Raw genomic sequence first — 18,073 nt, 5'->3', positions numbered from 1 at the left:
AATTCCTAGGCTACATAAATATATTTTTTTTTCTTCTCTCCTCAGAAATTTTTCCAAGAGATTCCAGTCTAAAAGACAAGTTCATAAAACATTTTACAGGTAAGGCAGCTGCTTGTGTTTTCCCAGATGTGCACACTCTAAGTAGCTGCAAATGTCATACCACTAATATTTTGAGGCTTAACATTTCTGAGGCTAACATTTCTGAGGTTAAATGTGCATATTTTAGAAGTAGAAATCTTTGAAGAATTCTAGTTTCATTGAATAATCAACTGAACTATCTGGTCTAAAATAACTTTCAAAATGTGGTAAGTTAAAACATTATTTAAAAGTCATTGTTTAACTTTTATCCTCCTATTGTGCTTTCCATATTTATTTTCACATTCACTAATTTTGGAACTTTTCATTGGACTGCACATATTTTTAAGAAACAGACCTTTGTGGCCAAGCAAGTTTTCACCAAATCAGGGAAGATTTTTTTGCATCTGTCTCATGATGTCTTATGTCTGGATACTTATTTTAATAGTGAAAACAGATTCTTCAAGGAAGAATTAAATTAGTGTAAATGAAAAATAAAAATAACTTGCTGTTTCAAGTATGAAAGTTTATGATGATTACAAGCAAGTACTTGAAAACTGAGGAGCTGTATAATGCACTTAACTTTGGAACTGCATTGTAACTACTGAGAAAAAATATTGTACCCTCTGAATATATGCAATAAGAGTTGCTAATGACGAGGTGTTTGCACTGACTCTTTACTCTCCAGTTCCAGCTTTCTGTAACTCAGAAAAGTGAAGGTCTCAAAGTATGACACTGCAAATAACATGGTGATTTTCAGGGTTATTTGAAGTCTTGAAACTTAAAGCTAGAGAAATGATTGGACATCAGAGCATGAGAAAGATAATTGGAAATAATTATGCATTTCCTCTTTGCTGGAAATTTCAGGCAGTGCTTGAAAAGAAAGGAAGGTATTTGTTGTCTCTTTTGCATGGGGGAAGTGTATTCCAGCCCTTGGGATAAGCACAATTTAAGGATCTTTCTGCCAATCGCTCACTGAAGCCCAACGGAATCTACAGGAAATGTGCCAGAGCCAGCTGGCCCTTCACCCTTGCAGTAAACAAGAGTAATTGTGAACCTCATCATTTTCAGTCCATATGAGAAAGAAAATATAGAGCTTCAAACTATGCTATGTGACAGTGCAACACTGAATAGTCCTCTTCTGGGAAGGACAGACAAGAGAGATTTGTTTATTCTAGTACTTAATCAATTTCCTTTTCATTTTTAGCTTTGGAAACTCTCACCTACCATAAAAAACTCAACATAAGAATGTGGGGAAGCTGAGTAATGAATACAGAATGAGTTTCATTACTCAAAACCAGGAAAAAACAACCATGAGTTTTACAGAAGTTATTGTGAGAGTGGTAAATCATAGAAAAGAAAGAGGGAAAAAAAATACTTGAAGACCTGTCTCTGGACCCATTCATTAAATTAATAGTCCTTTTCTGCATGAGTAGTTGCCATCAAAATTGCTGAAATTACTTGAGTAAGATTAGCTGGAATGAATGAGGAAAGCAGGATCATTCCAAAATACAAAAGTCTGTTTACTGGCTGAGAATTTCTGCCAACAGTAAAACAGTAAGCTTTCCTTCCTTCCCTCCTTCCCTCCTTCCCTCCTTCCCTCCTTCCCTCCCTCCTTCCTTCCTTCCCTCCTTCCTTCCTTCCCTCCTTCCTTCCTTCCTTCCTTCCTTCCTTCCTTCCTTCCTTCCTTCCTTCCTTCTTCCTTCCTTCCTTCCTCCTTCCTTCCTTCCTTCCTTCCTTCCTTCCTTCCTTCCTTCCTTCCTTCCTTCCTTCCTTCTTCCTTCCTTCCTTCCTTCCTTCCTTCCTTCCTTCCTTCCTTCCTTCCTTCCTTCCTTCCTTCCTTCCTTCCTTCCTTCCTTCCTTCCTTCCTTCCTTCCTTCCTTCCTTCCTTCCTTCCTTCCTTCCTTCCTTCCTTCCTCCTTCCTTCCTTCCTTCCTTCTTCCTTCCTTCCTTCCTTCCTTCCTTCCTTCCTTCTTCCTTCCTTCCTTCCTTCCTTCCTTCCTTCCTTCCTTCCTTCCTTCCTTCCTTCCTTCCTTCCTTCCTTCCTTCCTTCCTTCCTTCCTTCCTTCCTTCCTTCCTTCCTTCCTTCCTTCCTTCCTTCCCTTCCTTCCTTCCTTCCCTTCCTTCCTTCCTTCCTTCCTTCCTTCCTTCCTTCCTTCCTTCCTTCCTTCCTTCCTTCCTTCCTTCCTTCCTTCCTTCCTTCCTTCCTTCCTTCCTTCCTTCCTTCCTTCCTTCCTTCCTTCCTTCCTTCCTTCCTTCCTTCCTTCCTTCCTTCCTTCCTTCTTCCTTCCTTCCTTCCTTCCTTCCTTCCTTCCTTCCTTCCTTCCTTCCTTCCTTCCTTCCTTCCTTCCTTCCTTCCTTCCTTCCTTCCTTCCTTCCTTCCTTCCTTCCTTCCTTCCTTCCTTCCTTCCTTCCTTCCTTCCTTCCTTCCTTCCTCTCTCTCTCTCTCTTTCTTTTTCCTTTCCTTCCCTTCCCTTCCCTTCCCTTCCCTTCCCTTTCTTTTTCCCTTTTCCTTCCTTTTCCTTTCCCTTCCCTTTCTCTTTTTCTCTCTCTCTTTCTCTCTTTCTTTCACTATTTTTTAATATATGTCTTAAGATCTTCAGTGATGGGGCTTTCTGCATTTTGTTGTCTTATATTTGATTGTATTTTTCATAGTTTTACTAGATCCTGTAATCCATCAGCATTTTCTTAAAATACAGTGGAACTTTGGGTTTTGTCATTCTGTTCCAATCATAATCTTCTAGCAGCCTTCATTAATTAAAGGGTTTGATTACAGTTCTCACTAGTTCAGAATTAGGACATCCTAAACTAATGAAGTTGTGAAAAAAAAAAAGAGAGAAGCTGAAATCAACATTATCTTTATAGTACATTATCTTTACTGTTTCAGGGTTACAAAAATTATTACACACTTATCATATGCCAGGAATAATAGACACATTTTAAAGCCAAATAAAAACCATATGTAACAGTCCTTGACTATAGGAAAAATCATAAATAATCTTGTGAGTCATAAAGTAATCTATCAATTTAGCTTGGAAAGCCAACTGACACAGTGTTTTGTAAGGCACAATAAAATTAGCAGCCTATTTTTGATGACAGGGAAGAGAGCTAAAAATCATATATTATCTGAAGGGACATGGAATTTATTTAGTGACAAAAGCCAGTGTTGTCTTCATATATGCTGGATAATTTCAAATTACATACTTTTCCTTGAGCTTAATTACTCACTCAGAAAAAAAAAAAAATTACAACAATTCTAGGTCAGACTTGCAAAGGCTGCTCTTCCAGTTTGTTGAAAAGCTTATTTGTGGTTGAAAAAATCTGCTGAAATCCATTTACTACTGTAAAATAAATCTAATCTTCAAGTATGTTCACTGTCATAGAGAGGAATCTCTTCTCTGGAGCTCATGGCAGGTTGGCTTCACTATCCAGAGAGAATTAGCTTGATATATTTTACCAGGCCCATGAACCATCTTTCAAGTTACGAAACAAGTATTTTTTTTTTCCCCAGAAATGCTTCCTAGCTTCCTCTGAAAGGAAAGTTGGCCAACAAAGTCTGCTTCATGTGAATAATTTTGTAACATTTCTTGAAGCAAGCTATTCTTATTCAGGGTTCCTACTTGTACTAAATTTAGATTTGAATTTAGTCTTATTCACTTAACGTCAGTTTATGTCAATGTTTTCTGTCCAAACCACAGGATACTCATCCCCAGCTGTCAGTGACAGTCTTGCTAAGCAGGTTATGGGATGCAAATACTGTATTTTTGCTCTCCATTTCAACTTGAATGTCACCAGTAATACTTTCCTGAGGCCATCAGTGATATTGGAAGGGGTCTTTGGCAACTTCTTACAGCTGAGCCATGTTTTATAGAAAAATAGAACCATAGAATGATTTGGGTTGTAAGGAACCTTAAAGATCATTTAGTTCCAACCTCTGGCCATAAGCAGGGACACCTTTTTATCAAATATTAGTGTAAACCAATGGCACTGTATATCCAAAGAAGAGAGCAGCACACCGTACCCTGGACATGCAGGGATTTGTTTTGCCAAAGATGAAACACACCCTGCGTTCTGCACATCGTATGCTTTTTTACTAGGATTATTTTATCAGGAGATCAGGTTCCTAGATGTTATTCAGCTGTCATTTCTTTTTTCCCTCAACACCCACACTGTATATTGAGAATTTTATAAGCCATCTACGTGCAAATTAAAATCATTAGTACATTGAAGTACTTGATCTTTCCAGGGGTTAGAAACTCGTATTTTCTTAAAATGTTGCTTTTATTTGTCTTTACAAATAGTATCCTCAGTCCAGATGCATTATTCCTTCTACATTAGACTACAGACATTAGGCACCTATTGAACAAACAAAATTCTATTGTAATTGCCATTCTATTTTTCACCATATAAGAAATTTTACTGCTAATTTTGAAGTACTGGAATTTCAAGCCCAAACCAACCCATCATTTTAATGTGTCATTTTTCTTTTTTTTAATATCATGAGTGTAAAGGCACAGCAATAGAATTTCTTTCTGTTATTTCACTAGCATTATTATACTTGTGTTTCATCATAGTTGTTTAAGGTATAGTAAAAGACTAAATGCAATTTTAGCTGAGAAAAAAAATATTTTAGTGCTATGTGTTGTTGTCAGTCATTGAAGCTGCAGAGCAGTGACACTGTTGTTAACTCCTCCTTACTTTCAAACAGGGCCAGTCACATTTTCCTCAGAGTGTAGCAAGCACTTTCATCGACTGTATCACAACACAAGGGACTGCTCAACGCCAACCTGTAAGTAGCAAAGTACCTTCTAACGCTAGCTGTGATACTTGCTTGAAAGCAGCACACTTTTTTTGTTAAGTGTTTGGTGTCCTGATCCTTTTTTAAACAGTTGCTCTTTAGCACTACATTAAACAACATACCCAAAGTCTTCTAATATATAAAGATTTTCTGTTAATGCAGTTGCTCTCAGCTGAACATCATGGAGTTCCTTAAAAGTGATGCTGAAATAAATGAAATGAAAACTACACTGAAAAAAATCAGTAGGGCATGCTTATGCAGAGGGCAGATATTCTCCTTCTTGCTCTCCTTAGCTTTCCTTGTGCAAGATAAAATCTGAACCACTCTTTACCTTCTCTTAATGCTTAATAGTAGAATTGTATCTTTGGGGTTTAGTATATTTCAGCTTGTGAGTATAATTTTCTATTATATGCCCATTGTTAAGCAACATAAAATGATTTGATTCATCATTCTGCTATTGATACTTTCAGTTCTCATCAAACAACCTTCTTCTCTGAGACTGAGGAAGCTTTGCTTTAACACAGCCTAAATATAGTTTTGTCAGAGACACTGAAAAATAGAAGTTTTCTTGGATAAAATGGATAAAAAAGCAAACAAAAACCCCAAACCAAAATGGAAATTCTTTAAATAGAAGTTACTTAAGAATTACCTAGTGCAATGGACAATTCAATTAAAGTCAGTGGAAAATAAGCAGTGTGTTTTAATTAGAGAAGGTGAATCTCATTACGGATGTGTAAGCACAAAATGTGGGCAAAGTTTGGTGCTTTGGAAGCTTTTCAGGATTTAACGTGAAAAAACAATGGCACTTTCTAACTGCATCACTTAGAAACATTGTTTGTGAGCAGCTGAGATGCTCTCTCACCATAGCTCAGCACTTCAGAGGATTTAGTGTTTGAAAGGGGATGGAACAGCCCTCATCTCCATTTGGCTTTACACTTATCAGAAGCTGGAATGTAGGAATCAATAGCTGATCCTCAAAAGATATTCATACAGCTTTCTAAGTAGACACAGGAGTAGGCAAGGCATATTTCTATTACATGCTGTGCAACAAAAATACCATGTGGCATGTTGTATGCCTTGACACATGGATCGAGAGCATGTGAATATTATTTGACTTTATGTATTGGCTGAATGTTTCACTTTATTTCTGAAGAGACACGGTAATATTATTTTCCTTCTAATTAAATAGCTTTTCTTAAAGTTAAAAAGAAGACTGTGAATTTTAATGGTGTGAAGAACGTATTTTTTAGTTCAACTATCAAAGCAAATTCTAAAATAAAGAGGGTGATTTAAACCACAGCAGTTTTGTTCCCCCTTGCATCAAGCAAACCCAAAGCAGAGAATGAGTTACATTCACCTGAAATGTTCTGTTCTAAAAGGGAGAGCTAAATCTTCAGGTTTGTCTCCACCTTATCTATCACTCAGGCTGATCATAGCCAAGATCTTTCCCTGTGTCTTTAGCAGGGCTTGATATTTTCTGTCAGGGACACCTTAGTCATCATGAGATGAGTTATTTCCTCTCCTTCTGACATGGTTATACACTGTACAATTTTCTGAGGAACTGAAACCCAGATAGCAATCACTTTCTTACTGTTTGGCACAATTTATATTAAGTTTTATTAACATACTTATCAAGCAAGAGAAGAAATTAGCACCTATGAATTTCTTGCTAGCAAATATCAGAAAGGATAGCAATGATTCAGGTGTCCACTTGAACCAAGTGGTGATGTGAACTAAGGGCACACAACAGGGGGATTGGAAGTGGAAGGTTAATATCTTTAGTCTGATGATTAGGAGATGTACTTAAATGTGAAAATTATGAAATTAAATCAATATTAATACTAAATGGAACAATAAAATGTTTGAAACAGCCTGACTTCTGATTATGTTATAGTGATAGTTAGAATAGCCTCCCAGTTAATGAGTTAAATTCTTGGTCTTCCACATCCCAGTAGGAAACCTCCTGGTAGAAATTTAGTTCCTTCCATCACTTGCACTTTTCCTCTAGAGCACTGATTATCCTAAGGTACAATCTAATATTGCATCTTGCACACATAATTTTGCGAATTTCCATCAGATAACAGTTTCACTGTGTAGAGTGCCTGAAATTCAAGTACAAACTTTACATTTAATTTTATGCAGTTTTTTAAAGGACATCTGGCAACTGAAATTCATTATTGCTGTGGATAATTCTGTTTTATAGATTACAAAAGGTGTGCAAGATTGCTAACGAGATTAGCAATGAGCCCTTTGTGTACACAGTCCTAGGATGTTTGCTATGTAAGTATAATTTTCCCCACTCATTTTCTTATTTGTTGAATGATCTAGTGGTTTACTTCACACACACTTGTACCTTGTTATCAGGTGTGCATACAAAAAGATGGTATTATCAGAGTGTATCAACATGCATCTTTGGCATTTCAGAACTGACTGGCTCCTCCTGGAGATACACAGAAGTACAATTACCTCTGACAAGCCCCACTGTAATTTCCTACAAGTCACTTGTGGCACTGCAGTCCATAATTGTGCACTGGGTGGCCTGTTGCTGTTCAAAATTTCATGAAGGAGTCTGCTTGGTGAAAGAAAAATGCCCAAGGACTTTGTTGTTAATCCATAGAAGAAACAAAATGTCTTGGTCTCAGGTCTACCAATGCAATCTTCATAGATCACCTATCAATTAATTTCTGAGACTCCTTTTCATTCCCATATTGTCTTCTGAGAATTTCTGAAAAGTTAATAACCACTTCATGATGATGGAAGGAAACTGAACATAAAGATGTGGAAAGCTAAAGGTTTCACTAAGTAGTCTGAGGAAGAAACCAGTCCATTCTTGTTTATGAATAGCATGTCAAATGTTAATTACACAGCATTGTCACTGATGAAAGTAACATCTCCAAGTGAGTTGTTTTCTTCTGTTATTTGAATAACAATAAGATGGTTATACTTTCAAAGATTAATTGTAAATACACACAGCGGTTGTTATTGTTAATCACTAAAATGTATAAGTTCAGTGAATTTTATTTATTTAAATTTCTTTAAAGATGGTTTCCTTTCACCACCTCCTCCTGACAAATACTGCAAGCTTGGAGCTTGGGGGAGTTGTGTATGTCACTTCTTCCTGCATCAAGACTTCAATTCATACTAATCAAGAATAAGAAAAGAGTAGGATATGAGTCAGTTAGCTGATTTGATTTCTCAGTGGAGGTGGGATTCATTTTGGTGGCTGTGCTTTAAATATGGCAATATTTCAGTTATGAGAAGAAATGACATAATTTCTTTCTCTTCCTTTCTTCTTAACAATTTTCAGTCTCTTTAGCCTCTCGATTTCCAGGTGTTGCAGATGGTTTTGAATATACCAAGGACAGCAAACCAGAGACTGACTAGGCATCTCATTACTTTGCCTGTATCTCCTTTTCATGACTCAAGGCAGGAACCCTTTTCTGAATGCCCTATAAAAAAAAAAAAAAAAAAAAAAAAAAAAAAAAAAAAAAAAGAAAAAAAAAAAGGGGGGGGGTCTTAAATTCCTGTTTGTTTTTTAGTATTTTCTTTTAAATCTCAGCTTTCTCAAACATCCCACTCTCTTACTTTCTGCAGTTTTACCTTTTTTTGTCTCTGTTTTTCCTTTATCTGTATCCATTTACATCTCTGGATTCATGTATCAGGGCTTTCAGAGAGATTTCTGGTGTTCCAAATGTTTTTCTTTTAAGAGAATGAGTCAAAGATCTGCCTACATATCCACAGTACAGAAGCATCTATCTCATCCTATTTCCATCTTTAAAACACAAAAGGATCAAAAGTTGTTATGATTTGCAAAGCCAGGTGTTTTAATTTGCCTGCCAAAAATACATTCAAAGACATGAAAAATATGGAAGAAAGGTTTTAAATGGTAAGCATTGCTAGCAGCTCGTGTGCACTGCATTCACTTAAAGTTGTATCTAGGCTGGCTTTCTCTCTACTTTGTTAAGAATAGAGAAAACATTATAGGAAAAAGTAGATCCATGATCTACTATCTATCCATGAAACTTTTTCAGTTTCCCATCTGTCTCTGTGCTCCCTCACTCCATTCCTCTACTAAGTACAGCGGACAGTTTCCATCATAAATAAGACATCCTCACATTTTCATGTTTACTCATATCCACTGATTCTTGGAATAGAAACATTTTCTTGAGAAGGGTGAAGAGTGGCAGGAGTTTCTCCCTCTTTCCTGTTAGTTGGGAGTGCAACAAAGGAGTTACATACATTCATCCCTCAATAACATTGCATTTCTAACATGATTCTCTGATTGCTTCTACTTCATCTTTTGGCACAAGGGATCTGTTCTCCTCACCACCCTCACACTAGTGTAGAGAGGACATGGCCATAGATCCTGTTGCTTGTAAGAAAATTTTCCTTCATTTTAACATCTGACAGAGTCTTGGAGATTCTTGGTTACCTTGAAGAAGGAGGCTCTTTCACTTGAAGAACTGACAGCTATTTTTAAGCCTTTTTCTGCCAGTACTAAAATAGGCTGCCTTTTCCTCATTAAAAAAAAAGAGCTGCAGTGCTATTATGCAAATATTTTCCTTCCTCATCCGTAAATATCCGGCTATACAAAGAAGACGTGGTCTTTTCCTCCTCGAAATGAACTGTTTTTGGGGAAAGCCAGCCGTCTGCCCGCGGGATCCGGTCACGCAAGCCGTGGCGGGATGTTTCAGCACCATGGAGAGACGCCGCACCCCGGGCAGCCGCTGGGGTGGCTCCTGGCAGGGATACCGAGCACATGCATACAGCTCTTAGAGGTTTGGGTGGGTTTATTTTCATTTCCTGAGTCAGATCCCTGCAAATGGAAGTAAAGGATTTGATGAAACCCAGAATGTAGAACTGCACGTGGCTATGTGCATGGGGAACTTCCCTGCAAGGTGCAGCAGTGCAGACCTCTATGTGTTAAACCTCTTGGCACTGATGCTGAGGATTTGCCGTGGCAAAACTCATTAGTGTTCACAGGAGGGCAAGACCCACTGGCATTTGAAGTTAATCTTATGATTTATGCAATCTGCAGGAAGCTGTAGTTTATGAACAGAATTTTGCCAATCAGTCTGCTTCTCTGGTTTGGAACTAGTTATAAAATGGCATGTCCTTTTCTCTTGCAGACTTTCTACCAAGGAGAGAATTCTGATTTGCCAAGAAAGTGCCTTGAAATCTTCACAAATGGAGAAGACATCTTTTATCTTTTTGATTTACAATGTTTTGTTACTAGATGTGTTTTATTTTCATATATTTGTCCGACATTCCATATTTGTGTGAAACATTATTTTATTTTGTAAATTTGTTGCCTATAGTTCAGACAAGCCAATTATTTAAATACATTGTGTATGAAGAATACTAATGATATACTGATTAAGTGTTATAACTGTATGCAGGGAGTTGGTAAAATTTTGCTGTTTCTCTTGTTACGTTGTATTTACATCGTTCTGCTCAGGCTCTTACTCTCATTATTTGCACTAACTTGAAATGCAGAAGTCTGTGTAACTGAAATCTGAATAAGCTGTAAGTGGGGAAGTTTTACTTGCCATGGAAGATATTTTATATTATGAAGCTTTGTTAATATATACATATGTATTATTGTGCATCAGAAAAAATTTGCTCAGAAATGCACCTTGCTTTCAGGAACATTTGTATGACTATTCTGGATTTTCATCAGTTACATTTGTACTGGCACTTATGGAAAGAGTTGCAAATAATGTAAATATAAAGACTGGAAAACTGCAATGCAGTTTTGGTGGAATAAAGAACATAAAAATAAACTATTTTACAGGAGGAGTTATTTAAGTTTATTAAGAGGTCACTTATTTAATATGTATATTTAATCTACTGGTGAACTTGAATTAATCTTCCACTGAGAGTTTCAAACTTGTGGGTTTAGTAGTTTACAGCATTTCATTTTCATGAGGTAAATTTTATTCAGCCATTTATTCTTCAGCTGAATCAGGTGTGAACAAAAATGCATCATGTACCTAGTGTGAACAGAAAACATCTTCAAGTATGCAAAGAGGGTAATAAAAAAGTCTAACAGGAGAAAAAATGCTTTAAAGCATAATACCATAAATCCAAAGGGTATAATGAATAAATTTGGCTGGTGATATATCAGCCTTAAATATTTGGGAAGACTCCAGGGCACAACTGCTATATATTTTTTAATTTAAAATCAAATTACATTGGTCACATTTGCTCTTATCTCTTTTATTGAAAGCTCATGTGATTGCTTTACAAAGAACCTAGTATCCAGTGGGGGTTTTACAGTCAGATACAGAGTAATTGACAACACACACTGATTACAATTCTCAAATCAAAATTCTTGAGATAATTGCCCATTCGAGATAATCCCTTCAGATTAAATATTATCTCTACCCTTTCCCTCTATGTGGGTTTCATGAGCCCCTTAGCTTCTATGCCCAGCACTTTTCCCACTACAGAATAGCAGGGAAACTTTGCCCTGGGATTCCTCATCAAATAGCAAAGGGGTATCTAAAGGGATTTTCTTCCTTCTTTCGATACATTCAGTGTATTACTGCACCAAAGATGTGCAGTGTCCTCTGATGCTCACAGCTTTTAGAAGTACTTACTCCATCTATAGTCCCAGCTAGGAGGTTGTCCTGTACTCGTTGTATTTGTGGTTAACTGGATTGGTTTTCTAACTTTCTGCAATCATGTTCTTTTGGTAAGCGCAAAGTTTTCAAGTCTCCTCCTAATCCATGTTGAAAGCAATATTTATTCTGAAAATCCCAGTGGTTGGAATGGTGAGAAGGATACCTTTGGATCTCTGTGAGTAACATACTTCTCAGAAGTTTTATTGGCCAAAACAATTCAGCAGAGGAGAGAGGATGAGGCTCAGAGCAGGCAATCAGTCTCCAAGAAAAGCATTTGTCATTAATCTCAGTTTAAATTTTCCACTCTGGTTTGCTAGCTTCTCAGTCTAAAAAAAATTTCTCATTTCTTTCCTCAAGGGACTGAAAAAAATTCAAGTATTTGTGATTTTTTTTTCTGAAAATTACTTTTTGCACTATCTAAATTCCAATGAGAAGACCTAATTTGGGATATTTAATAAAATTTTTGAGCTCAAATCTAATGTGCTAAATCAAGAGCTTCACCTTTGAAAAAAATAAAGAAATCTTATTTCTATTGAGTTGAAAAGTGATCCAGTCCCTATCTTAGAGAAGATCCACAGATGTTACAAAGATGCAAAACAGAGATTAGTATGACAAGTTAAAATATTTATGAGGGAAAAAAAGAAATAATGAAATTATTAAAGGGATAAACCACATAGTTCTTCTTCCCCAGAAATCAAATGGCTTAGATATTTTTTTTTTCCGGAAACAAATTATTCTTTGAGACATTTGTGGCATGGATCCCTTCTTTTGGTTGGCCCCTTTTTAATGCTCAGTATGCTCTAAGTAGCTGGAAATACACCCAATGTTTTTGAACCACTCCTCTACACATGTGTTTGTCACTATACTCCATCATGATTGTTAGATGCAGGGATGCTAAAGTTAGTAGCAGAAAAATCATGAAGTAGCATAACACAGTCACTTTCTTGTTAACCTGACACATAAGTTGTAAGATCTGTTAATGGTCCTAGGAATCAAGGAATCAAGTCTAGAGGATGGTTTTTGGAAACACAGTAAAGAACCAAATGCCACAGAAGCTGAGAGGAGATGATACACTCAAAGAAGCTGTAGTTTTGTCACGTTTTCACATGATTGTTTTCTCTTCTAGATTTTCTTTCATTTTTTTCTCATGCAATTGAATCAAAATATATTTTGGCTTCAGAAATACTTCTGATTATGGCTTTTCCCATTACTGTGTTGTCCTTGCATCCTCAAAATTTTTGTCTAATTTCTATCCTGGTGGAGAATATTGGATAGGGACAGAGCCAGAATCCACAATAGTGTCATCCCAATTTTTCACTCTGCTAAACTGTTCACCTTTTTCAAAAAACTTAATTGCTCCAGACTTCTGAATTACTAAAGAAAACCACTGTCAGCAAATACTGTTTTTGGTCTGGCGTATTGCAGAGAGAAGGCCAACAGCATAAGGCCAACAACAATTTAACCTGGGTCTGTGTAAATGGAGACTACAACCCAAAGTACAATTTTTGGTCTTTATTGCTGAGACCACCTTAATTTTTTATCACAACAGTGTAAAAGTTTTCCTAGTCTTTGCTTTGAGTGCTATTCAAATGCACTCAAATGCACGAGACCCTATTCTTGTCTCAGAGAGGTTAAAGCCACAGAGTAAAACAGTGTGAGGGAAGTGCACATGAAAACAATGAACTTTTGTTGACCGGTGAGGTGGAAAATTACTCCATTGTCAGCTGTCTAAATGCATCACTTGGAGATTTGACAGCAGACAGCAAGACAGCCAAGAAGAGTTTTACAAGGAACCCTTCCTGTTATGAGGTCTCTCATTGTAGAGGGGCTTTTCTAAAAAAATTAGAAGAACCCAGCACTGCACATAGGAACCCAATATTTCCCACATAGGAAATAAGTGATGGTATGAACATATTGTAAGTGTCAGAAACTGAAATTTTAGCATGGAATGAGATATTAGTTTTAAAAAGAAAATTATACCATGGAAGACACCAAAAATGAGAATAAGCAAAAATGTGGGAAAGATTAACTGCAAGATTCACCTTGGACACCTATTGTGAAGACCAGAAAAAGTGTTGGGACAGTAACTGAGATGTAAAACAACAAAATTAATATACATTCAGATCATATATAAAAGATTTTATTAATGGCTATGTTGGTTTTCAGCTGCAGGAGGAAATGGGTAAAGTTGAGACATTAGATAGATAAATACATTAGGCATAGGAGATGTAGAAATCCTAATTATTTCAACATGGCCAATGAAACCAGCACCTCACAGATATTCTTTTCATCGCATCTGATCCTCCTTGTCCACCATGGGATCTCTAATTCACCTGGGTCAGTAGTTTGCACTGGTCAGCAGAAATAGAGATGCTGCTTATAGACCTGTCAGAGTTACCCTGCACAAGATGGTTTGGCATGACACTCTGAGCTGCGACAACTGGTCAGTGCAGAAGACCAGGATGGATAGCTGCCATGCTGGGAAAGTATCTGCCTGAAATATGTCCCTCTGCTCTCACCATCCCAGTATCAGGGGCTACCTGCACTGGACCTGAGCTGGGAAAGATAGCTATGGAGAAGCAAAGGAAAGGTACAAAGAAAAAGAGTGAGGGTAGGCAGCGCTTAATACTCTGGAGTATGAGTTTGAATTCCCCAGGCTAATATTTTCTGCTGGTCTACATTTAATTTCTTTCCTCCTCCATCAACCATACAATAGCTGAACTTTCCACCCAGTCTTACATCCTCACTGTCTCTACAAACATGAAAGCCTTATCCTCTGCTCACAGACAGGTAAAAAAAAAAAATCAAATATAAGCCATTATCATTAAAAGTCCACCAAAGAAAGAACACAGTGAAAATAATTTGTGAAGCTTTCATGTAGCTTCACTAAGATGATAATTCTTAAATATTTTGACAGATAAATTTATACCATTTTATATCATGGTTTTTGATTTTAGACCCAAAGATGAGTATTTTTTTTCAACCATACCAGCATACCTTTACTATCCATGTAGAGTATTATTAATGTAATTACACTGCACAATATAATGAGTGTAATTAATTTATCTTTGGTGCTCATTTGTCCTTATCACTCCTGTAATTCTATGGAAGTGCAGTAATTCTGCCCCTTGCTTTAGCAGTTGATTCATTTGCTTACTTGCAGTATCAGAAAACGTTTGTTCCCTCCTATTAAAGATATTTCTTCTAAAAAGGAATAGTCCTGCCATTAGAATTGCTGTCCATTTTTACATTGAATATGGTAAATTTTGCATTTTATGTATGAAGCAACAAGTTCAAGGAATAATTACTCATTTACTACAGACAAAATTGCTATCTTTGAAATATTCACTAATGGTCATGCACTTCTACTTATGGAGCACATTTTGCAGTAGTCTTCTGTTCTCTGCAATATGAACTCCATTTATGCCATTTGCCTCCCTTAGAACTCACTGTCTAAACAGTACATAAATTAAATATTTCCAATTTGCGTAACTGATATTTACTTTCTAGTAACATTCACTTTAGTTAGAGCTGAACAATGAATTTATGTTTTCATGGAAATATTTAACTTCCATATCTCAGAAAATGTTAGCTTGAAGCCCATCATTATATCTGTACATAAAATGTAACATGCCTTTTCTCATATGCATTGCTTCATGATTATCCAGGTAAAGTTTATTGTTTTCATTGTTTCATTGTTTCCCTGTCACTCAGTACATTAAGTTCTGGTAGGAATATTTTACAGGTAAGCTTTCATCTTGATGAAAGTCAAAGTGACTTGTTATCATCAAGAAAAGTACTTAAAATTGATCAATTTTTGATTGTGCTTCATTAGAGAGGAATTCTACAAAATAGAGGGAATATTTTCCATTTGGTCATAAGAGAGGTCTAAGAAAGCAAACAAACTGCAGCCTTTCCTTTCCTTTCTTTTCCATTTTGAACCCTGCTTCTCCCAATAAATATGCCCCTGCCTTACCATGTTCTCCCTGCTTCTGGAGGGAGATATGGAAGAGATGAGGATCTGTATAACTCACACATTCCTGAATGCCACTTTGAGTGCTTAAGTAGTGCTATACGGAAATGCCCCTTAAAGTTTTTGTGTCTCTAAACTTCTGTGAACTTGAGCTATTTAGGGCTTTCAATGGGAATAATTTCTCCTCATATGATCTCCACATCCTTACTGCCTTACTCATACAGTGTCTATGACTAACTCCTTGGTGTAATTCTCTGTCTCAAAAGTCATATATGAGGATGTACTCCATAGGAGCTGACTATGGACAAATGTCAGGATGGTGTTTTGAAATTATAAAACCCTGAATAATTTCACTGTCGCATTCTGAGAGAGTCTTTTAATGGCAATTTATAGCATTTTTTTATTAGAGGACTGAATTATGTTTATTAAATTACGGTAATTAAAAGTTGCCTTCATCTAATAGGTTAATTCTGCATCTTAAGAGGTCTCTCCCATTCATATACCCCAAAGAAAAGCAATAAATGACACTGATGACATCAGAAACTGAAGCTTGCAAGATGGGGTAAAAGGGTCTTAAATGTTACCTGCTCCTGAAGAGTTCCTTCATCTTTCCCATACCCTGAGAATAACTTGTACCTCTGTTACATGAATTGTACAGCTTTCAGGGCACGTTAACCAGGCTCATGGTTTATTTGCAGGTGATAACCAGAGACAAAATATAGAAAGGCTGCTTCTGAACCCTAGAGGTTTGAACATGCCCAGTCACACACAGACCCAGGGTTAACAGCAGACTGACACAGCACATAAACCACCAGCTTATATTTTGTTCTCACTTGAACAACAGGAATGTGTTTTTAAGTTGTTCTGGGGCTGAATTGCTCTTGGTGAGACTGGATGTTGTCAGTTTATGGAGTTATATTTCATTTTCCCAAATGAAATAAGTGTATCCTTGATACTGTTTGAATTCTTGCAGTTATTCCGTACAGTCTCATGGCTGAAGGCTGACACCAAACTGAGTGTCAGAGTTCTGAGAAAGCTGCCTTGTTCTCCACTGTCTGATATCCTCAGGCCAGGATGGATAACTGTTCCTCAAGCCCAATGCAAATCAAATGGAGAGTGTTGAAGTCATTGTCACTGCTTTGCTTAGAGAAGGCTTTGGACTAAGACGTTTTTTCAGTCATTTTTCATTAAGACTTGATGGCATCAATAATAGAGACAGTTTGAGAGAATTCTCTTTCCAGTTTTAGTCTTCACCCACATCATATACTAACAAGAAACACTGATCAGCTCACACTGTGTCTTTTCATCACAATACTAATTTTTGGAGAAGCAACTAAAAAACTTGGAGTCTTAGTAGCACAATACAAAGCAGGATATTTCAAGCATTGTTTTTAGTTTATTAGACTAGAACTGAACTAGATTCTTGTTAGACTCAAAGAATCACAGCATGGTGAAGACTAATGTGCTTCGCAAGAGGAGTAATCTTTGTTTTAATGTGTATAAAATATTATTGGAAAGAATAGAGATGAATTCCAGACTGGCACATGTTTGAAAGGAAGGAATGATTGTTAGAACGCCAAAAATTATTATTATATGCTTTTAAATTTGTAAACAGAAATGAAATAGATACCAATGGAAAAACTCCTCTGAGTAAGTCAGAGAGGAGGAAAGAAACCTATGAAAAAGTGGTCATGCAAATGAAAATAACTCCTGGAAACGACTAAACTACAAAATCTAAATAGAAGCCATTCTGGAGGGAGAAATGTCAGGCAAATTATGCTTCAGAAAAGACAGAGTTCAAGATAACATGAAAGAGTGACACAATGTATCATGAAGTATGCAAATAGAAAATTTAGAGTGTACTTATCTTTTTTCTTATTAAAAAAAAAAGTGAAATAAACAACACAAAGAGTTTTCAGAGATATCCAAGGCAATAGCAAATTCTCACATGGGAACTGTCAAAAACCTGATGTCTTAGGTGTGGGCTTAGTAACATGCTTCCTGTTTTGGTGAATAAAACACAATCCTTTTGGTTTGCTTTAATTTTACCTTTTCATCCTAGAATAGTGAACTATCTTATTATTTAATATTAGCAATACATGTGATGGGAGGACAGGGAAGAGCAGAGAAAAAGGTATATGATATTTTCAGAGGACTCTCTAGTGGACTAGGAAGTGCATATTCCAAGGCTTCTTTCCAGTTGGTGCTCTGCCCAGAATAGAAAACCCTAAACCAGAACCACATTATGTGAAGCTGCTTCAATAAATCTGGCTTAAACAAGTGTTTAAGTTTATTAAGACTTCACTGCCTAAAAGCTGCTTGGAATTATTGCTACAGCTGGGTTATAACATTCTCTCACTGGTCCAGTACTCTTTCCTCCATGGAAATCTCATAACTTATGTCTACTTCATCATGATGACTGATAGCTTTGAGCCAAAGGAGGCACAAGTACGATAATATTTTTGTCAAATGGAATTTTTATTTCTAAATTAACATAAGGTCTAATAATAACTGGCAACATGATATTTGCAAAATTTCTCAAAGAAGATGAAATCTGGTGAAAACTTCCACTAGAAGAAGCTGTCTGTATAGTAAATCTGT

General features: G+C 36.6%; 1 protein-coding gene across 2 annotated transcripts in view; it reads left to right on the top strand.

Annotated features, from left to right (window-relative positions):
* Positions 1-10,653, top strand: part of ALKAL1 (ALK and LTK ligand 1) — a 36,877-nt gene extending 26,224 nt beyond the window's left edge. The window contains exons 3-6 of one of the 2 annotated variants that reach the window (XM_053956854.1): positions 46-99; positions 4,784-4,864; positions 7,077-7,153; positions 10,003-10,653. In XM_053956854.1, coding sequence (XP_053812829.1) covers positions 46-99; positions 4,784-4,864; positions 7,077-7,141 — 200 coding nt within the window. In that variant the 3' untranslated portion in view covers positions 7,142-7,153; positions 10,003-10,653. The remainder of the gene's footprint in view (positions 1-45; positions 100-4,783; positions 4,865-7,076; positions 7,154-10,002) is intronic. The other variant, XM_053956862.1, reaches the window with a different exon arrangement.
* The last annotated feature ends 7,420 nt before the right edge of the window (positions 10,654-18,073 follow it).

The sequence above is a fragment of the Vidua chalybeata genome, chromosome 1 (genome assembly GCF_026979565.1).
Source record: "Vidua chalybeata isolate OUT-0048 chromosome 1, bVidCha1 merged haplotype, whole genome shotgun sequence".
Taxonomy (NCBI): Eukaryota; Metazoa; Chordata; class Aves; order Passeriformes; family Viduidae; genus Vidua; species Vidua chalybeata.
The sequence above is the reverse complement of the archived record's forward strand: the minus strand, read 5'-3'. Positions and strand labels throughout refer to the sequence as shown.